Source organism: Notolepis coatsorum (assembly GCF_963971535.1).
Source record: "Notolepis coatsorum genome assembly, chromosome: 17".
NCBI classification, from domain to species: Eukaryota; Metazoa; Chordata; class Actinopteri; order Aulopiformes; family Paralepididae; genus Notolepis; species Notolepis coatsorum.
In genome coordinates, this window is record NC_140181.1 from 23,429,563 (window position 1) to 23,455,315 (window position 25,753).

Below are 25,753 nucleotides of genomic sequence, written 5' to 3' on the forward strand. Positions count from 1 at the left end.
AATAATAATAATAATAATAATAATAATAATAATAATAATAATAATAATAATAATAATAATAATAATAAACACCATACTGATCCTAAGCATTCATTCTAATGAGGAATGAGGGAAGCAGACACCTTGATGTGGAACTCCAGGTTCTCATCCATGCCGAAGATGTGATTGAAGATGTCTTCAGCGATACGAGGGATGATGCCCATCTGATGAGGGTCATGGAGCTTGCCCTGGAACACACAGTCACAAAATATAGAAGTAGGATATATGTACAGTATAAAGTTACTACATTAATTTTATTTAGTTGAATAAATTATTTGCTATTTGGTTGTCTTGATTTCATTTGGGGTTGTTGTGTCTGGTCAGGTTATTAAATTGCTCTAAATCATTATTTTGTTGTTATGTAAATAGAATTTCGTGTGGGGGGGGGGGGGGGGGTAAGCTAGTCAAAAGGAATAGAGACTGTGTTCTTTTTAGCTATTGCAACTGCTCTTTGGTAAATTAAAAGACATGGCTTAGATATGACGTCTATCTTTATTTGCACTGATAGGCTCAGCTTGTAAGTAAAGCATTTCACTGCATAGATTACACTACCTGTCATGTTTTAACACGTGGCAAATACAATTTGAATGTAAATCAACTAAAATTAAGAAAATAAATCGTAATAATTCTTTCATAATATCACAATTTACAATAGGTACATTTCAATACAGATCTTGTTTTCAATAAGCGCACATGACATTTACTCAGCAGCAACACGTGCTCTGTTTACACATCATGTACATAAATTATATTCTCGTGAATAAAATGGTGACGTATAGGAATCTGTACCTCCATGGTGTGGGTCTTCCCGGAGGCGGTCTGTCCGTATGCGAAGATAGTGCCATTGTATCCACCAAGCACATCTACAGGAAAACAGCGCAAAATATATCAGGCAACAATGTCACATTTATATCATAATCTGGATACCTTTATTAGAGACCAGTAATAGTTTCCCAGTTGGAGAACAGGAGATGAGAGGGGGAGAGAGACATGTAATGTAATCACATCTACTTTGGTCGGGTGACACAAAATGGCATCAAAGGGATGACATCATCAGTCTGAGCTCTACAGCCTACTGGCACACTTCCTGATAGCTCCCCATTGGATGGCCAAATCACCCCTAAGAAATGTCAGTTATTTTCTTCTTTCTTTAGATTATACACATATACTTCGTACACGTGTCTTGCTTTGTGTGTCTATAGATTCATATAGGTCCTGGAGCAACCCTCATTAAATACTCCATAGTGCCGGTGTTGTTCCGAGAAAGGACTGCCTGCCGAAATCTTACTGCCCCCACGTATAAACGTTATACGATATGCAAAGAGACAATGATAAATGTGAGAAAGGACTGCCTGCCAAAATCTTACTGCGCTGCCTGCCGAAATCTTACTGCCCCACAATGATAAATGTGGTGTGTATATGTATTGTGTAATAAATAAATTAGTTGACCTCGCATTGTGCCAATATCTCTCTGAACTCATCCGCTTTGTTTACATTACCTGTATATAAATACCTGTATATAAGTACATTAATACGAAACTGTACATTAATATGAAAACTGTGGTGGTACCGTACAATCAATACCACTTAAACTACTCAGACAGTGACTGATGGCCCATAACAGCAGCAGCGGACAATGCGCGTTAACGTGGGGGCAGTACGATTTCGGCAGGCAGTACTTTCTCGGCACAACACCGGCAAAGAGAAGTCTCTGGAGCTTCCAAATACTTTTTTTTTTTATCCACTTTTTCTCCCCATTTTCTATTTTTCTCCCATCCCAATTTCGTATTATCCAATTCTTCCCTCCCCTGTCTTGAATGTTGCTAGACTATGCCTCCCACTGGTCGGTTGTAGTGAGGACAGAAGCCTTGCATCACGTGTCCCCTCCGGTACACGAGGAGGCAGCCTGTCGCATCTTTTCACCGCAGCAGCTCGATCTCTCAGTGGCGAGGAGTAACGTGTGGGAGGCTCACGCTGCCCCCGCTACTTCCTGCTTCCGCCGCACCGGCGTCACCAAACCGACCTGTAGGAGTCGCTGTCCACAATGTCCAATCCCCACCCACCGGCTTTCCCACCCTCTAACACTTGCCAATTGTGTTAGTATGAACGACCGGCCAGCCGGTAGCAACGCCGAGAGCTGGGCTCGACCCCAGCGTCTCCTGCGTTAGTGGCGAGCGCCTTGCCCACTGCGCCAATCAGCCGCCCAGCTTCCAAATACATTTAAAATGTTTTAGATGTTTTGGTGTTGCTAATTATGCCTGAGAGCAATGAACAAGGGGCAAATTAAACTAATGCTGCATTCGAATATATCTAGGGAGGTCGGAAATTCCCACTTCCGAGAGTCAACTCGGAGTTCCTAGTCCCAACGTGGGCATCAACCCCCAGTTCAAGCCTCAGTTTCATTTGACGTAATTTCAACATGGCCACCCACATGATCATATAAATGTTAATGTTGTTATTAGCTGTTTTAAGAGTATATTTGTAAGTATATTAGCTATATGTTGTTGTAAACTGTCTTTGTAAGTTGTAGTTCATGCAACACAAAGCTAAAAAGGTTTAGCAGTGAACATCCATGTTTTTCCGACTTTGTAGCTCGAAGGCATGTAAGTTGGAGTGTTTTGTTCACCCATAGTTAAAGACAGTAGAGGTTGAGTACTTGATTGCTTAAAGATGGTAAGTTAAAGTGTTGTCCAATTTTTCTTTTAATGGATTAACTCATTCAGCGCCATACCCGAGTATAGTCGGGTTATCTCGCCAACCGTTGAGCGCCAGAAACCCGAGTATACTCGGGTTTTGATCCTTTGATATTTTCCTTTGATCCCCGTTCTATACGGTCAGCTGGAGCCCTCTAGGTGTCTCTGATTCATCTGCCTACGTTGGAATTGCAATGACGATTGAATATCACCAGGTGGCAGTATCGCCTACCTTTTGAACTCTGATTGTCTGAACTAAACTGTGTCTGTTCTGATCCCTTTCTGTCCTGACTCGCTCTGAGGGGGAGGAGCTCTTGCAGAGCAATCGCTAGGAGATCTCCTCGCCTCAAAACCTATAGGGCTGGGCGATATGGCCTAAATATGATATCACGATATTTTTTTACCTTTCAGCGATACACGATACACATCACGATGTTTTTCCTTTTTTCCCCAAACAATTCTTTATGAGGCTTACCAAGACAGTATTTGAGTTTGCAAGCTAACATTAAAAACAAAAGACCCATGCATTTAGCATTTTTATATTATATATTAGATTTAGATTATTTGATTATTAGATTATATATTGCATATATTTAGCATTTTAGCATTTGGTTTTTTTAGATTATATATTAGATTAGATTTAGATTATTAGATTATATATTGTAACTATTTATTGTAGGGCAAATATAACTCAGGGCATAGTACTTATCTTATTAAAAAACAAAGCATTGATTAGCAAAACATGAAAATGTCAAACCACATTGTCAGAATTGTAATGTTTATTGTTTACTGAAACGTTTGACTGTTTAAAAATAAATGAACCACCACACTCACACATGACGGCTAATTTCCTTAATTGTTACATTAGATATAAATACTGATATTTTTTATGTACATCTACAAACTAGTAGCTTATAACTGGTAATCGAATGCTTTTGCATACATTTATATGAACTATTCCACTAACCAAATGCCAGGTGAAGCCTGTGCCCAAAACACTGGAGTCGAGTCCACTTGTTCAAAGCCAAGGCTTTGACAACATTGGCTCTGCTGTCTTTTCCATGGTTGTCAATGGAACCATGTCCTTTCCTTTGTGGAACGTTACCGCATCTGTGATCTCCCTCCATCGCTTGCTCTTCTTGTCATAAGGGATGTTGCTGCTGGCAAACGATGTAGTTAGCGTCGTCTGTTTTGGCTGTGGTTTTAAAACACTCGAGGTAGTAGGGCTACCGCGCAACTTAATGCTTTCGGCATATTATTTTGGGTGTTTTCTTTTCAGATGTTGGAAGAGGTTGGTAGTGTTTCCTCCCATTGCCCCGACTTTAGCTTTACAAAGTTTGCACCGAATGGTGCTTTGACTCACGTCTGTTCGTGTGTAGCCGAACCAGGTCCATATCACTGATGTAAAACCCTTTTTTGGAATTAATTCTACGGTAGAGTCCTCGCTTTAGTTTTCGCCTTGGTCACTCATCGCTGTCTCTGGCTAGGTGTGTGCGCTTGCGTGCGTGTATGTGCGTGTAGATGACGTAATTTGGGCGAGTGTGTGTGTGTGACTGACTTTTTTTCTGCGAGAGGGAGAGGCGAGAGGGAGAGGAACGCATTTAGCGCTGCGCTTGTAAATCTCATCTCAGCCGCGGCGGCCTCTAACGTGAGGGCAAAACATCACGATATCCACGATACGTTTTAAAAATGTATCGTTAATTAACTGTACCCGATATTTATATAATATCGTCATATCGCCCAGCCCTTTCCCATATACACAAGTAATTACATATAAACAAGTAATCGCGATCGCAGATGGGATCATTGGAATTATTCTTTTTGGAGTACCTTCTGGCTAAGGTAATGTAACGCCCCCCAGGTTGCTGCGCCATCCTGTGGACTAATTCAGGTGGCGCAGCTCTTGTGTTTATTTATTAATGTGTTTCATGTGGTCCTTATCAATCTGTTGTCTGTACATTTGATGTCTGTCTTATCTGTGATGTTACACTCCCTGGTCTAAATGTCTTCCCTATCTGTGTTGGTTTTGTGATCTGGTCAGTGTTGTGTTTGTGTGTATTTATATTTCAACTTGGTAATGTTATGTGTCACTCTGTTTCCCCAGCTGAGTCTAATCACCTAATTACCCTTCTGTGTCAATCAGTGTTTGTATATGCCTGTTACTTCCTATCTTCCCTGTCACGTCATTTCACGGTTACCTGGTTCCTGTGTTCATGTCTTGTCAAGCTGTTCGCGTTTTCCCGTTTCTTGTAAGTAATTTATCTGTCCTGTCAAGGTCTATCGCTCCTGTCACGGAGGATAGATTTTATCATAGTGTTTTTGTTTTGTAGGGCAATTAGCTTGTGAAAAGAATTCCTCTCTCTGTATTATTGGAGCTGCTCTGTATGTCATTAAAGGAGCATTGCTCACTTTTCAAAACGCAACACCTGCCTTCGTCTGTCCTGTCTGTCCTGCTGGTCTGCTCCTGGGTTCATCTCTATCCACCATTTATCATGCCCAACCATAACAAGGTAAGGTATATTCTATGTCTATTTTACCGAACATGTGTTACATGTTTCAGTAACGATCACAGTGTCGTATCTTACCGGACCTAAACCAAGCTTTTTGTAACGATCGCATTTTTGGGGTAAGACTACCCCCCCCCCCCTTGATGATTTTGTGAACATATGTACATGGTATATACCCTTGATTTGGGAGTATTTGGGGCTTCATGCATTCAACCAGAACGATTTGGGCTTATTGCATATAACGTGTCATATTATTATTTTGGAAATGGGGCGATGTTTACTGATTAGTCAGTAATGGACTATGGAACAATGCCTGTAAAATGAGCCATACTATTGTCTCCATAGCTATAATACAGAACACACGATGGGTCTGCAAACATCGCTAAAATGGTCAATACCGCTGGCGCTAGCCAGTACAGATGGGGAAAGTCGGTGGCAGTCAAAGAGTTAATATGGTTCTTAGTTAAACTATTTTTAAATTGTTGTACATCTTCAAAAAGATTTTTAAGATCTTTAAAACATGATTTCCCGATTCTGAATTGATCTTCATTTGAATTAGCGATTATCGATTAATAAAATCCCAAGATCGGTCTTAAAAAGAAATAATAATAATAATAATATTATATATTTTTTTTTGTATCCCCTAATTTAGTCGTTATGCCAATTCCTTTCCTTCCCTAGCCATTTCTAGCATTTCCATTGGCTATAGTGACAGGCATAGATAATGATTGTGGAAATACAACAAATCTACGAAACCCCTTACTGAGACATCACCCAGACGTGACATATCGCTGCTGTCGGGACAAAACCTCATAACTCATTTTTTTTTAATTTTTTTTTAATTATATAAATCAACTCCGTACATCATCCTCCATATGTGTGGGTTTTACAAAGTTTAAACAATGGGAAAGCATTAAACCGATCATCTGTCTAAACCTCCTAACTCTATTCACCCTCAAATCTGTGTTAGTTTTTTTCATCTGCTGAAAAGTTGGGTTTTTGGAGTTATGAGGTTTTGTCCCGACAGCAGCGATATGCAAAAGCCAATATTCCAATAAAAAGTACATTCATGTAACTGCTTGAGAGTAAATTCTTAATGTAAACATTGATATTTTTAACAAGGCAACATGTTAGAGGGTTCCTTCCTTGAACCATTAAAATGTTATAGCATTGAATAGAATTTAATCGGAAATCTAATCGATTCGGGACCTTGTGAATCTAATCGATTCGGGAAATCAGTGGCGATACCCAGCCCTAGGTATTGATTGATTGATTGATTGATTGATTGAAAAGTTTATTAACAGATTGCAGAATGGGTACAGTACAGTACAGCACAGCTCAATACATACAATTGTTAAGGGGAGAGAAAGACTTTCGTCTTGTTTACATCAGGGTCCCCCATTTTCAATTCATCATAACATATATGACACGCATGACATACAGATAGACAGTACTGCTACATCTATACATTTATGACATATCAGATTTGCAAATACAGTACTGTTTGTGATACAAAAAGTGTCCAGAATAAGAGTGTATATACATTTGACGTAGAAACTGTACATTGGAGGAGGTTGGGTGGGTGGGGTGGGGTTGGGTGGGTGGGGGCTGTACATTGGAGGTGGGGGGGGGGGGGGGGGGGGTTGGGTAGGGCGGGACACTGTACCAGATGATCCTTACCCTTGACAATCTGCTTAGCACAGGTGTTGTAGACCTGCTCCTGGGTGGTGTTGGTCGGGAACACGCGGTCAAACGCATAGGATCTCCCCTGTCACAAACACAAACAACATATATATAATATATATATCTAGACAGAGCAACATAGACCAGGCCATTAACAGTCTTCAAAGAGAGTGGTGGTTAAGATAATTATATGACTGAATTGAGAGTGTTCATATTTTGTCACTGACATGTATATTTCCAGTACACAAGAGGAACATGCTGAATGAAAGACAAGCGATGCATGATTTCAAGGCTATGCTTTAGGTTTTTGTTGTTTGTAGTGTGAGACACACACACACACACACACACACACACACACACACACACACACACACACACACACACACATGACACGTGCTGAATCTATTGCTCTTCAAACCAATACTGAAGAGGGTCCATACCAATGACACCAGCAGAAATCACCAGGGACATTAATGACATTTTTAAATGGGCCATTCAACCACATTCATTCACCAGAGACAATACCCAGGACAGCAAATACTCAGAGACAATACCAAGGACAGTAAATACCAAACCCTCTTGAACACCACCCTGTCTGCATTTGAGTACATTTGCCATGAGCCAGTCAACGATCTATGCAATGGGGAATGATGTCTTCCTTGTAGGCTATCAGCGACTGTGCTATCTGATGCTAGGCTAGCCTAGGGCTGGACTGACTGACTGGCTGACTGACTGGTTGACTGGCTGACTGATGGACTCATCTTCCACTTTGCACATGCCATAAATAAGACGTGTGTGTGGGGGGGGGGGGGGGGGGGTAGCTAGTGTAAACGTCCTGCCTGACCTCTGTCTGTCCTGAAATAGTACCGCAGGACTCCCAAAGAAATTCCTCTAGGAGGTGATTCAAGGCATAAGACATGAGCAGCGCTATAACTGGGATTTATACAACGGCTACAATGATCTACGTATAATATATACCGCATGCCACGTGGTGGGTATTTCAATCAATGCACTTTATTTAGTTGCATTGTTCCCTTGAAAGAGGAGCCCACATTTAGAAACTATTTGTTCATCCCCTGCTGAAATACCCTCCCCGCAGACAATACATGTAAAATAAGTCATAAATAGGCTGTTGTTTTAATGACAATTAAGATTTGGATAATTCATCAACTGTAGCTTACCACTTTATCATTGCAATACTGTATTTTACTAGTGTCTAATGAGAGAAACGTGCAACCTTTAAAAATAACTATTTATTTTTTATCAACTTTTTTTCTCCCATTTTCTATTTTTCTCCCATCCCAATTTCGTATCGTCCAATTCTACCCTCCCCTGTCTCAAACGCTGTTAGGCCATGCCTCCCACAAGCCGGCTGCAATGTGGACTAAGCCTTACATCACGTGTCCCCTCCGGTACTCGAGGAAGCAGCAGTCGCATCTTTTCACCTGCACAGCGCGATCTCTCAGCGTCGGGGGTCTGCGTTTGGAGGGCACGCCGCCCCCGTCGCTTCCTGATTCTGCTGCGCAGGCGCACCAACCGACCTGTAGGAGTCGCTGTCCACAACGTCCGATCCCCACCCATCAGCTTTCCCACCCCCTAATACTGCCAAATGTATTAGTATGAACGACCAGCTAAGCTGATAGCAATGCGGAGAGCTGGGCTCGAACCCAGCGTCTCCTTCATTGGTGGTGAGTGCCTTGCCCACTGCACCACCTAGCCGCCCTCTTTAAAAATAACTTTAACCTAAACTGGTCAAGGACAACCTGGTGATGATGACACGTTGCAGCCTGGTCAGGGAAGGAGTCAACCAACCCTGGAGCCACGTGTCCAGTGGACATCAGGCTACTGTAACCCTGGACAGCATCACCCCCTGTTAGAGACGTACAGGCCTCACTGTAACCCTGGACAGCATCACCCCCTGTTAGAGACGTACAGGCCTCACTGTAACCCTGGACAGCATCACCCCCTGTTAGAGACGTACAGGCCTCACTGTAACCCTGGACAGCATCACCCCCTGTTAGAGACGTACAGGCCTCACTGTAACCCTGGACAGCATCACCCCTGTTAGAGACGCACAGGCCTCACTGTAACCCTGGACAGCATCACCCCTGTTAGAGACGTACAGGCCTCACTGTAACCCTGGACAGCATCACCCCCTGTTAGAGACGTACAGGCCTCACTGTAACCCTGGACAGCATCACCCCCTGTTAGAGACGTACAGGCCTCACTGTAACCCTGGACAGCATCACCCCCTGTTAGAGACGTACAGGCCTCACTGTAACCTTGGACAGCATCACCCCTGTTAGAGACGTACAGGCCTCACTGTAACCCTGGACAGCATCACCCCTGTTAGAGACGTACAGGCCTCACTGTAACCCTGGACAGCATCACCCCTGTTAGAGACGTACAGGCCTCACTGTAACCTTGGACAGCATCACCCCCTGTTAGAGACGTACAGGCCTCACTGTAACCCTGGACAGCATCACCCCCTGTTAGAGACGTACAGGCCTCACTGTAACCTTGGACAGCATCACCCCGTTAGAGACGTACAGGCCTCACTGTAACCCTGGACAGCATCACCCCTGTTAGAGACGTACAGGCCTCACTGTAACCCTGGACAGCATCACCCCCTGTTAGAGACGTACAGGCCTCACTGTAACCCTGGACAGCATCACCCCTGTTAGAGACGTACAGGCCTCACTGTAACCCTGGACAGCATCACCCCTGTTAGAGACGTACAGGCCTCACTGTAACCCTGGACAGCATCACCCCCTGTTAGAGACGTACAGGCCTCACTGTAACCCTGGACAGCATCACCCCCTGTTAGAGACGTACAGGCCTCACTGTAACCCTGGACAGCATCACCCCTGTTAGAGACGTACAGGCCTCACTGTAACCTTGGACAGCATCACCCCTGTTAGAGACGTACAGGCCTCACTGTAACCCTGGACAGCATCACCCCCTGTTAGAGACGTACAGGCCTCACTGTAACCTTGGACAGCATCACCCCTGTTAGAGACGTACAGGCCTCACTGTAACCTTGGACAGCATCACCCCCTGTTAGAGACGTACAGGCCTCACTGTAACCCTGGACAGCATCACCCCTGTTAGAGACGTACAGGCCTCACTGTAACCCTGGACAGCATCACCCCCTGTTAGAGACGTACAGGCCTCACTGTAACCCTGGACAGCATCACCCCCTGTTAGAGACGTACAGGCCTCACTGTAACCCTGGACAGCATCACCCCCTGTTAGAGACGTACAGGCCTCACTGTAACCTTGGACAGCATCACCCCTGTTAGAGACGTACAGGCCTCACTGTAACCCTGGACAGCATCACCCCTGTTAGAGACGTACAGGCCTCACTGTAACCCTGGACAGCATCACCCCTGTTAGAGACGTACAGGCCTCACTGTAACCTTGGACAGCATCACCCCCTGTTAGAGACGTACAGGCCTCACTGTAACCCTGGACAGCATCACCCCCTGTTAGAGACGTACAGGCCTCACTGTAACCTTGGACAGCATCACCCCGTTAGAGACGTACAGGCCTCACTGTAACCCTGGACAGCATCACCCCTGTTAGAGACGTACAGGCCTCACTGTAACCCTGGACAGCATCACCCCCTGTTAGAGACGTACAGGCCTCACTGTAACCCTGGACAGCATCACCCCTGTTAGAGACGTACAGGCCTCACTGTAACCCTGGACAGCATCACCCCTGTTAGAGACGTACAGGCCTCACTGTAACCCTGGACAGCATCACCCCCTGTTAGAGACGTACAGGCCTCACTGTAACCCTGGACAGCATCACCCCCTGTTAGAGACGTACAGGCCTCACTGTAACCCTGGACAGCATCACCCCTGTTAGAGACGTACAGGCCTCACTGTAACCTTGGACAGCATCACCCCTGTTAGAGACGTACAGGCCTCACTGTAACCCTGGACAGCATCACCCCCTGTTAGAGACGTACAGGCCTCACTGTAACCTTGGACAGCATCACCCCTGTTAGAGACGTACAGGCCTCACTGTAACCTTGGACAGCATCACCCCCTGTTAGAGACGTACAGGCCTCACTGTAACCCTGGACAGCATCACCCCCTGTTAGAGACGTACAGGCCTCACTGTAACCCTGGACAGCATCACCCCTGTTAGAGACGCACAGGCCTCACTGTAACCCTGGACAGCATCACCCCTGTTAGAGACGCACAGGCCTCACTGCAACACAATAACAACAGCTGCCAGAATCCCAGCTGCTGTTTAAAAGCCATTAACAAACTGACTCATCAAGGACCAGCCCCTATCGACAGAGTCATTTCCTGCAAACAGACAATCAGCTAGATGACTACGTAGGGGTGGGGGGTGAGACAGAGAGAGAGAGAGAGAGAGAGAGAGAGAGAGAGAGAGAGAGACACACACACAAAGATAAGAAAATGGAGAGGGGGAGAGAGTGAGAGGTGGGGAGAGAGAGAGTGACAGTGGTAGGGACAGAGAATGGAGGAGCAAAGACAAAGAGAGAGACAAAGAGAAGAGGTAGAATGAGACAGCTGAGAGACATGAAGACATAAGAGAAACAAAGAGAAAGAGAAAGAGAGAGAGACAAAGAGAAGAGGTAGAAAGAGACAGCTGAGAGACACGGAGACAGATGAAGAGAAATAAAGAGAAGGAGAGAGACAAAGAGAAGAGGTAGAAAGAGACAGCTGAGAGACACAGAGACAGATGAAGAGAAACAAAGAAAAGGAGAGAGACAAAGAGAAGAGGTAGAAAGAGACAGCTGAGACACACGGAGACAGATGAAGAGGAACAAAGAGAAAGGAGAGAGAGAAGGAGATGGAGAGATGGAGGCAGACAGGAAACTGAGAGCAAAGCGAGACAGACATGAAGGGTGAGACAGCAGCAGTGACCAAAAGACAAGGGAGAGAGACAGAGGGAGGAGAAAGCACAGCAGTTGCTGCACAAGGCAGATAATTATCGATCCTCCTCCTGTCGGCCATTAGGCAGATCAGGTTCAATAGAGCTCTACAGTAGAGCTATGACTGGAGGAGAGAGAGAAGGTTCTATAGAGCTCTACAGTAGAGCTATGACTGGAGGAGAGAGAGACGGTTATATAGAGCTCTACAGTAGAGCTATGACTGTAGGAGAGAGAGAGAAGGTTCTATAGAGCTCTACAGTAGAGCTATAACTGGAGGAGAGAGAGAAGGTTCAATAGAGCCTTATGTCAAGAACCTAGGTGTCATTTTTGATCCACAATTTAAATTTGACAGACAAGTGAACTACGCACCATTGCCAAACTCAAAGCCCTTCTCTCCCCTGCAGACCTTCAGAGAGTCATCCACGCCTTCATTTCATCTAGATTAGACTACTGCAACTCCCTCTATATAGGCATTAACCAGTCTTCCCTGTCCCGCTTACAACTGGTACAAAACGCTGCTGCCAGACTGTTGACCGGAACCCGCAAGAGAGAGACCACATCACCCCTGTCCTTGCCTCCCTTCATTGGCTCCCAGTACGCTACAGGATAGATTTTAAGGTTCTCCTATTTGTTTTTAAAGCCCTTAATGGTCACCCCCCCTCCTACATCTCAGACCTCCTATCCCCCTATTCCAACACCAGGTCCCTCAGGTCAGCCGATCAGAGGCTCCTGACAGTCCGGAGGTCTAACCTCAAGCTCAGGGGGGGCCGTGCCTTTGCTATCGCAGCCCCTGAACTGTGGAACAGCATTCCCACCTCCATTAGGCTCGCCCCCTCGATAGATGCCTTCAAATCGAGGCTCAAAACCCACTTCTACCTACTAGCCTTGCCCGTTCACTGACTCATGCCCTGTTTTCCTATGTGTTTGCCTGTGTGCCCTCCCATAAAACGGAGTGTGATTCTTGTCATTATGTATCTATGTGTACCTACCCTCTGTACAGCACTTTGGTTGACACGCGTCATGTGAAATGTGCTATATAAATAAATCTGATTGATTGATTGATTGATTGATTGATAGCTCTACAGTAGAGCTATGACTGGAGGAGAGACGGTTCAATAGAGCTCTACAGTAGAGCTATGACTGTAGGAGAGAGAGAAGGTTCAACAGAGCTCTACAGTAGAGCTATGACTGTAGGAGAGAGAGAAGGTTCAACAGAGCTCTACAGTAGGGCTATGACTGTAGGAGAGAGAGAAGGTTCAACAGAGCTCTACAGTAGAGCTATGACTGTAGGAGAGAGAGAAGGTTCTATAGAGCTCTACAGTAGGGCTATGACTGTAGGAGAGAGAGAAGGTTCAACAGAGCTCTACAGTAGGGCTATGACTGTAGGAGAGAGAGAAGGTTCAACAGAGCTCTACAGTAGAGCTATGACTGTAGGAGAGAGAGAAGGTTCTATAGAGCTCTACAGTAGAGCTATGACTGTAGGAGAGAGAGAAGGTTCAACAGAGCTCTACAGTAGGGCTATGACTGTAGGAGAGAGAGAAGGTTCAACAGAGCTCTACAGTAGGGCTATGACTGTAGGAGAGAGAGAAGGTTCAACAGAGCTCTACAGTAGGGCTATGACTGTAGGAGAGAGAGAAGGTTCAACAGAGCTCTACAGTAGGGCTATGACTGTAGGAGAGAGAGAAGGTTCAACAGAGCTCTACAGTAGGGCTATGACTGTAGGAGAGAGAGAAGGTTCTATAGAGCTCTACAGTAGAGCTATGACTGGAGGAGAGATTTGTAACTAGTTATTATAAGGTAATTTGTTATTCTCAAAACTACTCTGTGGACACTTTATCTAAACTCATACAGATGCTGCATTACTTGATGTGTTGAAAACCAACACAATTAATAGCAACACAATTTGTGTAATTTCTTACCACATCTGTCTGTATGTCTTATTATTATTATAATAAAATACGATAAGATACTCGTGCCCTAAAGACGAGGATAAGCATGAAGAACCCCATTCCTATTGCCAAAAGACTATAACTATAACATGCCTATAAATACTTATACCATGGACTCACACACTACACATGTATCATGTGGCCCGTGGTGCCCCCCAAACAGCATTGTCCACTTCAACACACCCATTTAGTTAAGGGCAATACACCTGTAAACACATCCTTTGTGAGAGTGAAGGTTCTACAGCAGAGTTCTGAGCAGAGAGAGGCAACAAGGTCGAGACGAGGCATTAACTGCGGAGGAAAGCGTGCCGATAACGCTCCCCCTTCTCCACACTGCACTTTGCAATCTGCAATCTGTGCTGTCCAACCTAGAGCAATCTATATGTCAGCTTTTATCCAACTGTGTTTATTTATTTATTTATTTATCCTTTATTCAATAAAGGTCATTATGTTTCAGTGAAACCGGTCTCATTTGACATGCCCTGAGTGGGAGTCGAACCCCGGTCTCCCGCACTGCGGGCGACATCGCAGACCACTATATACCAAGAGGTGAATTCACTTCTAAGTAATGGGTCTGGATGTTTAAGGGGAGTGAGTTTACTTGCAGTACCGCTACGTGCCACAGTCACTTCACAACACATGAAGTCCATCGTGATGACTGTGGATATACTCACGGACCTCCGTTACATCAGGATAGCCCTGGCCAAGAAGGCAGCAGAGAATTTTTTTTTACTTAAATGTGGATTGTCACACAATACTATTATAGTCCATTTGTCCTGTAGACCAGCAAGCGGTAATAATGCTGCAGTCAGAGATTGCAGATAAACATTTAATTCTATACCTGGGCCCCGTTCCCCGTACCTGGATAACTGAGTTAGCCGGATAACTTTCGGTTAAGTCTGACTTAAGCCGGACTTTCCGGCTCCCCGTACCTGGATTGTCCAAATCACCATGACAACAGATCCAAAAGTTTGAGCCTGGTCGAAAGCAGGGTTTAAGTTCAAGTTAGCCGGATGAAGCACAGCCACGCCCCCGCAAAGAAAGTGACAGCGCGTTTCCTGAAATTATTCCCACAGTCTAGGATCTGCTTTATACCATTCTGAATTACGTTTTTGTGCTCCATTCTTCCAGAGGGGGCTTTTGAAATGTAAAATAGACCCAAAATGCTGATACTAAATTCACTTTGTCCTAAATAATGCACGTTATATATACCGTGGCGCTCGCTCGGTGCGATGTACACATTATGTGGTTATTTTAATTGTAACTGGGATTAAGATGTCTGATGAGATGCGCTGTTTGACGGATTTGAGAAATTGAATGAGCCGTTGACGTCACATTAATGAATGAGGATAAAGAGAGAAAACTTCATTCAAAATAAAGAATATTCTAAACACGGGTCTCTCGTTCATTAATGTATAAACAATGAATTTATCCCATCTGGCACAGTGGCGCAGCGGTAGTGCTCAATCCTGCCAACCCAGTGACCGGTGTTCGAATCCCTGTGTTTCTAATATAATTTTTTGGAATATAATATTAATGATTATACGCCAAAGTAGCCTAGTTGTAAGTTAAAATATTATAAATCTACATGCATTGAGGATGTCATTCTTTATATAGCTCTCAACGTGCACCAAATTGAATTATTCCTACATCGCAAAAAGAAGGAAAAGACCGGGTTTCGAACCCCGGTCGCCTGTACGTTAATGCCAAGCAAGCAGTGCAAAAATGCTTCCGCATTCGTCACCGCACGCTAGTGCGGTAAAGCGCCCTTCTTTTCAGACAAATGCTACCGTGCGTGCACCGGCGGCGGCGTGCTCGCTCAGGTGCGTGCGTGCGCCGGCGTGCTCGCGCGAGGTGCCCGCGCATGCGACACGAGCGGAGCTCAATATATATAAGTCACCGCCCCTTATTCAGTATCTAGCAAATAGCTCAATTGGCAAGGACACATGGCTGTGGATCCTATGGCTTGTTTGCTGGCGAGTTCGAATCCCATCGAAAATATTTTTTAACGTGATTTTTTTTTAACGTGTATTCTTTCGCCGATTAAGGTTAGGCATTGTTTCGGAGTTGGTTAAGGTTAGAACGGTTAAGTTTAGGCGCTGTTAAGGAGCTGGTTAAGGTTAGAGTTTGTCAAAGAGAATGGCAATATAATTTCTAAGGTTAAGGTTAGGCATTGTTTCGGAGTTGGTTAAGGTTAGAACGGTTAAGTTTAGGCGTTGTTAAGGAGCTGGTTAAGGTTAGAGTTTGTCAAAGAGAATGGCAATAGACAGCCTATTTCCGCGCGACCTGGGCGCTGGGCGGCGGAAAATGAAAGGCGCATTACTGCATGCCACTACGGTAAATTTTTGCACTGCTTGCTTGGCATAAAGCTACACGCACCCCGGTCGTCTGCGTGAAAGTCAAAAGAAGAACCCGTTAGACCACAGTGGAGATAAGTAAAAGATCGACCATACATCAATCAATGGGAAGAGAGCCGTATCGTTATTCTGTATAACAGTTCAACTAATTATTTTCGCTAGCAAGATCTCATTTGATTATTCAATCCAGCAGGCAAGTTTAAAGAAATATAATCTGATTGATTGAGGTAATGAGGGACTTAAAATTAGCCTATAGATAACGCATTTAACTTGTCGGCGAGGCGATTGAGCCGTACTGCAATATGTTACTAAAGTTTTAAATCAATTAATCAATCAATGCCGCTAGAGAATCAGGATCTCTGCTCTCGACACTTGCTGCCTTCTCGGCTGAGGCGGGCATGCGCACTTATCCTGGGTCTCAAGTCTGGCTTGAGTTAACGAGACTGAATCCACCTTCGAGGAACAGGAAAATCCCGGCTTCAAACATCGGGTTAACTGAATCTGGATAATGACATCTTGATCGATTTAGTTGAACCAGGTACGGGGAACGGGGCCCTGGACCACTCAGCAATATCCCATGGACTGGGATCTGTGTTTTGATACAAACTGACCCACAAGGTTTACGTCCACTGCTGTGCTTTCTTTCTCATACAGGACCCAAAGGTGGGACGCAGGGAGATTAAAATGGCTCCCTGGATTATTCTGAAGACATTGAAATATAAATCTACTGGCTATGAGATGTTGTTGATCAAGCCTGTCCTAGTCCCTGCAATGTAAGGGAGGATGAATAGAATATTGTGATCCTTTAGGTTTTGTGGTATTAAAATAGGCTACCAGTTGCTTGTCCATTAGGCTTTTGCACGCCTGCATGACCAGCCTGGTTGGTTGGGAGGATCTCACTTTGAATTCCCCTTCTGAGGTTTCTTCCTATAGGTAGAATGTAGGATACTGTCTGATATTGTGTCAACCATTAGGTAAAATGTAGGATAATGTGGCTGATATTGTTGCTTGTACCATTGAAAATGTCAGAATAATCCATCACAGTTTGGCACATGGCCAAACATCGCCTGGTTTAGTTACACCCCTGATTCCAACATCACCATCATCACCAGCCCCCTTGAACGGTGGCCTTTGTCAAATGGATTCCTATATCCAGGATCTGATGTCATCAACCCATGGGCACTTGGTCCAACTGCAGATGTTAATATAGCCCTTTAATCAAAAAATCATTCATGTTGAAAGGTCCATCTGACTGGAATAATCTCCCAGTTCATATTCGAGCTATAACATCCTCACAACTGTTTAAAACTGCGCTGTCCTCTCACCTTGAGATTACTTGTTCATGTTTCCACCAATAATAGTATAACAGATCTTTGAAGCAATCACTTAAATATGTGCTCTGTGTTTTGTTGTTTGTTTGTCTTATGTTTCTCTTGTTTGATGTTGTTTGAACCTGTTTATTATTAATTTTATCTTGTTTTGTGTTTGGTTTTTGTTTGCTTCTTTTGTTTTGTTATGTTTAATACATAATAATTTATGTATTTTGTAAGCTGTGGACCCCCTTGAAAACGAGATGGTTCATCTCAAGGGGTAATTCCAAATAAAGAATTTCAATATATAATCTACTGTATAGGTGAAACGTATCTTCAATTTACTCTCAAAATAAGCCTGGAAGAATCAACTGTGTCTATTGGTTGCAAATGTCAAGCTCCATTAGATCCACAAGATCTATACATTGATCTAAGAGCACCTATGGGAGGCTGCAATTCTAAACTGGCCACTTTAATTGTCCAAACCCCCCCACCCCCACCTAGACAGTCTCCTCCCCACCGCATGTATATATTCTCTCCCCCGTATATTTCTCTCCCACCCCCCCACCCCCTCCTAATGTACAGTCTCCTCCCCACCGTATGTATATATTCTCTCCCCACCGTATGTATATTTCTCTCCCACCCACCCACCCCCTCCTAATGTACAGTCTCCTCCCCATTATAATCTGTCAGGATCTATGGGTAAGTACTGTATATTTGCATATCATATATGTCACAAATGTAACAGTACTATATACCTGTATGTCATCATGTATGTCGTTATACCGTAAATGTCATGATGTCATGTATGTCATAAATGTCACTATGAATTGAAAATGGGGGACCCTGATGTAAACAAGACAAACGACTTTCTCTGGTTTGCATCCCCTTAACAATTGTATGTATTGAGCCGTACTGTATTGTACCCATTCTGCAATCTGTTAAATAAAGTTTTCATTCATTAATTCATCCACAAGATCTATACATTGATCTATATATTACAGAACAGTCATGCCAGCACCATAAAGAAAGGCAAGGGCATTTAATGGACCAAATGTTAGAGCAGCCCTAATATAATGTGCAGACAAGATTTGAATAGAGTATGCAGGCTTATCTCCTTCTGGGCACATGAAAACTATTTATCCAAAATAAAAACATTAACAACAATATCAAACGGATTCATCAATATGGGTGTGGTAAACATTTGGTCCCACTTAAAAAATAATAAAAAAAAGAAAAAAGAAAAAAAAGGTCTGTGGCTATAAGCCAAGGTTTGCATAAAACTGTGAGGCCAGGTAGCTGGCTAATACCAAGAAACAGAGGGCACGCTATAGTATCATCGAATAAGGCCCCACTCAGATGATGCAAGGGCCCAATGTGCGCATTTCAATAACATTACAGGCATTCTGCTTTATCATGGCAGGCCAAGAGACCTTTAGGGGGATATTATTAATTGCTCCAGAAAACTTGATTGTATGCACCAATTGCTAATTGCTATGATTTCTCTAGACAGCCATGGCACAACCCGATAGAGCTGATGAGTATGTATTGATGAGCGGGCCTATAATAAGAAAAACAAAGCGTCTCTTACCCCGACGGCGACAGTGTCGTCTCCTAGGAATTTGGGGATAAAATTATCCCCTCGTACGATCTCAGATTGATTCAGAGGACGAAAGCGACACAACACTTTTATGTTGCAATCTGATGTAATGTCGGCCATTGCGCAAGTTGGTGCAGATCTCGGCTCGTCGCGGGGATCAAACTGCTGGAGAGGAGACTCGATCACAGGCCCAGTCGAGCGGAAGATAAGTGACGAGCGTCCTCCTTATTCCAATGACTTTGCAAAGGAAGACAACGGATGGCGATCAAGGTTGCAAAAGCGTTATATCCTCCTCGCGTTTATACCTCGGCCGTTGATGACGAATAGAACATAATATGCGCAGCTGGACGATTTCTTGTCGCAGAGAGGAGCGGACAGGCAAACAGCAGATGTCGATTCCTATAGAGATCAAATCGCAAAGGATACCCTACATAATTGAAACAACAAATTCTATTACTGGTCGATTCCTTCTCGCATTTTCCTCTCGGCCAGTCTTTGCGGGTGTTATGCTGCTGTCTCTTTGTTTTCTTCAGATGCGTAAAGCCGCGGTGGTGGTGTCGTCTGGCCGGCTGAAGGTGAGATGCAGCTCTTATTAAAAGGGCAGTAGAATGGAGAACTACTGGAGGCTCTGTCCTCTTTCTGTAGCTCGGCGAAGGGCGTGGTCTGTAGCTGGCCCTTTAAAGTGGTACCCACCGCCTCAGCATCCTCCATGGGCTGCCTGCATCATCCAGGATGTCATCAGCAGCAACAACCGAGGCGGCGCAGGGCTTGCTGCATGACGTCTTGACAAATAATCACTCCATTACTGGAACTGGTTTATACTATTACTCCTGTGGTTTATTCTATGCTGTAACAAAGCAAATAGGCCTACAGTATACTGTCAACTCATGCCATCCAAGATGGCTTACTCAAAGGTGATGTCTAATGGAATCAAACAGATACTCAGTGGGGACAGACTCTCTCTTCTTAGATAGTTTTTTAGACTTTTTTGGCAACTCCTTCATTTAGCTTAGCAAGCAATTTCACTTTAGCACTTCAAGCAGTTTAGTAGGAACAGGACTCAAGGGGGGATGGGGGGTAGTAGTAGCAGTGTGTGTGTGTGTGTATGTTGGGGAGGGGGGAGACAATGACTTTCATATCCCCCCCCCCCCACCTTTTAAATGTTTATGAATATTGTTTCATTCCTTCTCTTGCAAAAGATAATCGTGGTTTTAAAGATGAAAAGCAGTGACCAAAATATGGAAATAACATGGGTATCATCATTTCCATGGGATTATACCATGGTATCATTTAAATACAAAAGTGGTACCATGGCAATACATAGCATGGTAATTGTTTTATTTACAATGGCCTGTACCATGGTGAACATCAAGCTACCACAATACCTTTTGTAAGGGTTTGATATAGTGACTGGTGAAGTGACAAGAATCTTCCCTGTTCTATCCCCAGCTGTCTCCCCTGGACAATGATTAATTATTAGACTGGAGGCTCAAGGCTTCTGGGAAGGCATTCAATATTGATAAATAGACGACTTTAGGCCTCTGTACTGTAACTTAAGTTAAATTAGTCTCTGATGAGGTATAGCGATGACATAGCAGTGATCCCTGGCCGTGGTAACATCTTGAGGCAACGTAATTGAGCAATCTTGACAAAAATGTATCAACCATTTGAATTTAGGACTCAAAAACTAAACTATTTAAACGTGGGCTGTATTGAGTACAAGGTGATTAAATGTATTTTTGATGGAGAACAAGCTTTCTGGAACTTTCTTCACCCAAACAGAATATAACCAATGTATAGGCAAACCTTTTACAGCCACAGAATACGACAATCATAATACGAATACAAATACTCATTGTCAAGTGTTAGTACTTGTATCAGTGGCTATAACCATTTGTTTACATTAGGATTATAAACCGGGCCTGTACGGTAGGTCTCACTGTACGGCTGTGATGATCATGATACAGCACAATGGTTTTCCTGGCATCGCCTTTTTTTTTTTTTTTTTTTTACAAATGCTTGGGGGGGGGGGGGGGGGAGTTCAGCACCAACGCATAATGTTTTGGACGATATACAGGACATTAGGGTTCTACTCACATACATAGTAAAAATAGGATTTGTAGTTGGATTTCCACTTACCCCCGCATCAGAAATCTAAATAGACCAGTTTTGCTCCAATGTTTACAAACAAATGTATTCCAGCTCCAAAATACATTCGTTTAAAACTCCTATATATCTGTTGTCTAGTTAAGTATTTTTTTTATCGAGAACCCAATCACTAGAGAATGAAAACATGTCTCATTTTTGTTGGTGAGGCTACTCATTGTTTTACATTTGGGTCAGGGATTGGGCCTTTAGCTATACCGGCATGCTGCATATAGAATGTTCCAGGCGCCTGCTATCATTAGCCCATTGTTATCTACAAGGATTCGTTTCACATAATTCCCATCGATGCCAAGAAGACAAGACCCCATCTCAATGTCTTTGACATTGCTATAGTCGTCCTAAAGAACAGATCAACACAAAATGAAGCATGTTTTCTGTAAATAGTTTAATATTAAATAAAAAAGACTCCCATATAAAAAGAAAGCTACAGTCCACAATTTAATCTTCGTCTTTTTAAACATAAGTATTGAAAGAAAAAGGGTAGAATGAGAAAAATACTTAATTACAATTCCCAGAAAAAATTCACAATTCAATGTTTTTTTTTCTCTGTCTCTCTTTTCTCTATTATAAAATCAAAATAAAACACATTAACTGTACATATGTACACATCTCCAAGTGTAGAAATTGCATAATCTGCTTTTTTTTTTTTCATTTTTAAATTTAATAAATTTGTTTAATACAGTGAGAGGTGCCAGTTCTCTTAGGGCCAGCAGTGTGGGTGTGTGTGTGAGAGAGGAAGAGGAGCACAGACAACAATATGAGGGGGACAGAGAGAGAGAAAAGGACCACCTCCAGGCCACAGGAAAAAGAAATACATCGACTTGACAAACCCACATAAGACGACATATCTCTTTCAACACGCATGTTCAGCAACCGTTCATTCATTTGACCAAAACGAGCTACACTCTTAAGGAGGATGTGTCATTAGGACATCTCGTGTTACTTTTCAAACACAATATAAGCTAATAGCAGTAATGCCTTAGTTAGTTGACTATTTAGTCATTAGGGGCCTTAGTCAACTAATACTTTTCTTAAAAGTGGTTTATGGGAGTTTTTTTGTTTCATGCTGAATGGCTCATTTCATGGGAAGATGATGAGCACATAACTGGCACCATGACAAATATTCACAAACATGCTTCGGTTGTTGATAAGCACACGATTTAAACGGGTCCTTCTGCACGAGGGCATTCACTTAGTGTGTAATATTGACTGTTTGGTCAACAAAATCGTTTTAGAAGACAAGGAATCTCTTTCGCCCAAGGACAATTGTAGCTGATGGTGACGTAATATATCGCTATAACCTCGTTATAAAGCAAAAGTAACCGAAGATGTATCGTCCATGACTAGACATACGGATGTGTCGACAACTTTTATGGGTAGTTGCTGTGACTGAAAGGTGCTTCTGCTTACTGACCACAACGCATTTATTCAGGGTTTGGGTTTAATTCAATCAATTCTGCATGTCTGACAAATTGGCAAATAACCCGCTTGTATACATTTTAAATTGATTGAATCACAAGTGAATTCTCGATTCCTATAGCTCCGCGATCCCCCTTTATCCTATGATTGCTATTACGGATGTAATAACCTATAGATAGAATTAGGAAGAGACATGTTCACAGCCCATCAGACATGAGGGGACACAACATGCAATGTGTGAGAGAGAGAGAGAGAGAGAGAGAGAGAGAGCCTATGCCAGGATTCTTAGTGTTCAGGACCCATGAAACCTTTCAAGTAAATAAAATGAAATAAAGTATTTTGACCGATACGTTTTCATATTAGCTCATGGTGAAAATAATGTATCATTGGCCATCTAATTTGTTCACAGGTCATCTGTGACTTATATATACAACTTAATTTATGGGGTGGGGGTTCGGTTTCATCCTGCGTCCAACATGGCTGAAGCTGGAACCCACCAGTGGGTCCCATGCCGACCCATAGTTAGGAAACCAATGATCTCTAGACCATAGTGTCTATAATACAGGCTTCTCCAGTACAACCATTATACTAGCATATGAGGTCCTAAAATCCAAATACTACCAAAAGACATGGTAAAAATAACCATATTAAGTGCAACTGGTGCAATGAAGCGGGAATGGGCATTTCCCATTATTTCTTTTTGCAGATTGTGCTTCTAAATGTGTCCATTTAGATACCATAAACCTGTGAAAGACTCCACCGATCTAAACGGTTCTGTCTCTTATTCTACCTCCAAACCATTCAGGAACAATGAACACAAGAGGGAACAAGGGGAAGACATGAAGTTAATTTCATTATTGTGAACTGAGGACTTGAGAGCTACAGGAGGAAGAAATCTGCACATTATTCACAGCCGGTGTGTTGTGACAAGTCTTTCTTTCGCTGGTCTTCGCCTTATTCAAATTCAATCGTGATGGGGAAGAACAAAAGGCTGCTCTCTTCTGCTATTCTTCTTCAAATAGCTTTTGGGAAAAAACAAAACAAGGCAAGGTCTTTTTGTAAGTCAGCCATTGTGCGTATCTGCAAAGGGACCTTACCTTCCAACAAATTTTTAAATAAAAGTCTTTCTAGAAGCAGGACTGGCCAGTAAGTAAGTAAAAAAAACTATGAAAACAAATACATAATAATTTTTTGTAAATTTTAAATTGGATATCGGTTCTTATGGAAGTCTTAACAGCCATATCAACATCGATCCCTCATTTAGAAACACCATCTACTATGTCATTTCATAACATAATATCTAGTTATCCGGCTACTCTGTATCCTGCTCCTTCATAAACACCTCTGAGGTTCCATCTCACAGAATTGTGATAAATGCATCCAAATCACTCTCGAAAATACACAGAACACACACACACACACACACATAAAAAGATGACTGACACACACACTTCAACAGAGAGCAACCATAGGTCATTCAAGTAGCCGGGCTCATCCTGACTCATGGTAAACACACTGGTGAGAAGAGACGGCACAGTTTTGTTTTCTTATTTTTCGTCGACATAATTCTAAACACCAACCATTATTCATTAACGGATTTCCAATCACAAAGTCAAGCAACCATTACTGTACTAGACCTAAGAGAGGACCTAAGTGAAAAAAGCATCCATGGAGTTGATTTCTCTCTCTTTTTTTCTCTTTTCTTTTTTTAAACTTAATTTTTCAAACTAGATCTCTCCTATATTTTTTGTAGTGGTTGCCATAACAACGGTGGACATGACAACGGTATTAATATTTTAGTGCAGTTTGATAATAATAATAAAAAAATAAAAAAGATTGGGGACAGCGGAGAGCAGTGGTGAGGAGGAAGGAGGAGGAGAGGTGGGCTGGAGAGTGGGCCTCGACTGGTTGAGTGCTTGGTTGATGGCTCCCTCCACCAATCACTGCCTCTGAGACCTGGCGCCCCGTCTCCTCCTGCCCCGGACTGACCTCTCGGGCTTCAGCAGTACCGCCTGCAACACAGAGCACAACACTGTTAGTTAGAGAATAAGGCTACCTGTCGGTCTGATTTTAATCCACCAAAACTTGGTTAGTCAAATTAGTCATTTTTCATTAGGTTCCCCCCCCCCCCCCCCCATGAGCTGAACTCTGAAGCCTATACATTACCTATCTATTGCCTTACACTGTAATCATAACTACCTAGCTCAACCTATAATCTACTCTCTTGTTACACTGTATATTGTTATGCACTTCACTGTTACCTTTGCACTCTGGTCAGATAACAACGTCCTTTCGTTGTACTGTACTTGTGCTGTACGATGACAATAGATTTGAATCTAATCTATTTCCTGAAGAGTGAAGCACATCTCTCATAAGCACTATATTAAAAAAAGAGGTTCATTCAGCACTACTGCTGGTAGGAAACGACATTTTACAGATTTGTCGATTAAATTAACCAATTGATTAACCAGTTGACATTAGTCAACCAAGACTCTCTTTAGTCGAGGAGCCCCAACTGATTCCAAGTACTTAAAGGGGAACTATCTTATAAATGGCCTTTTTGAGTGTTTAGCATTGTTTCCTAGCTATGTGAACTTATATTAATATGATCTATGTCTCTAATTCTCATATTGGCGCATTCTTCCAATTCTCCTCTCACAATATTCACCCTCACTGAACTGAGTCATCTGAAAATGTGATGATTTGTGATGTCAGAAAGACACCGCTGCATGATAATGGCGAGGTACAAGATGAGCTGCACACAGTGGTTGGAGCCCAGGCTCAAAACAGCTCGAGATCTTGAGGTAGAAAAATGCTGTTTTTGAAGACTTGATTAGAAATACAAAACAATGAATAAAAAAATATTACAGAGGTGTTCCATAGACTCACAGGAATTGTGTAAAAGTGCCCAAATAGTGAAAGAAATAGTAAAATAGTTCCCCTTTAAATTTAAATATCATGATACAACAGGTAGTTCCAGCCAAGCGACTGATCCAGTTGTGCTGATAATTCCCATAAAAAGGACACTGGTTTCTGAGTGAACTACTCATGGTAACGAGAGAACTACCGGTAGCTAACATTTCTTCTTTTACTTGTACTATGTCCAACAAACATTTCA

General features: G+C 43.0%; 2 protein-coding genes across 5 annotated transcripts in view; both read right to left on the bottom strand.

The window, feature by feature from the left end:
• Positions 1-19,170, bottom strand: part of kif5aa (kinesin family member 5A, a) — a gene marked incomplete at both ends in the record, with an annotated part of 53,181 nt that extends 34,011 nt beyond the window's left edge. For all 3 annotated transcript variants that reach the window (XM_084333039.1, XM_084333040.1, XM_084333038.1), the window contains 4 exons: positions 123-227; positions 829-902; positions 6,920-7,007; positions 19,042-19,170. In XM_084333039.1, the coding sequence (XP_084189165.1) occupies positions 123-227; positions 829-902; positions 6,920-7,007; positions 19,042-19,170 (396 nt within the window). The remainder of the gene's footprint in view (positions 1-122; positions 228-828; positions 903-6,919; positions 7,008-19,041) is intronic.
• Positions 19,171-21,652: 2,482 nt separating this feature from the next.
• The window catches only part of mbd6 (methyl-CpG binding domain protein 6), a 43,847-nt gene continuing 39,746 nt past the window's right edge, over positions 21,653-25,753 (bottom strand). For both annotated transcript variants that reach the window (XM_084333785.1, XM_084333786.1), the window contains exon 13: positions 21,653-24,647. In XM_084333785.1, coding sequence (XP_084189911.1) covers positions 24,576-24,647 — 72 coding nt within the window. In that variant the 3' untranslated portion in view covers positions 21,653-24,575. The remainder of the gene's footprint in view (positions 24,648-25,753) is intronic.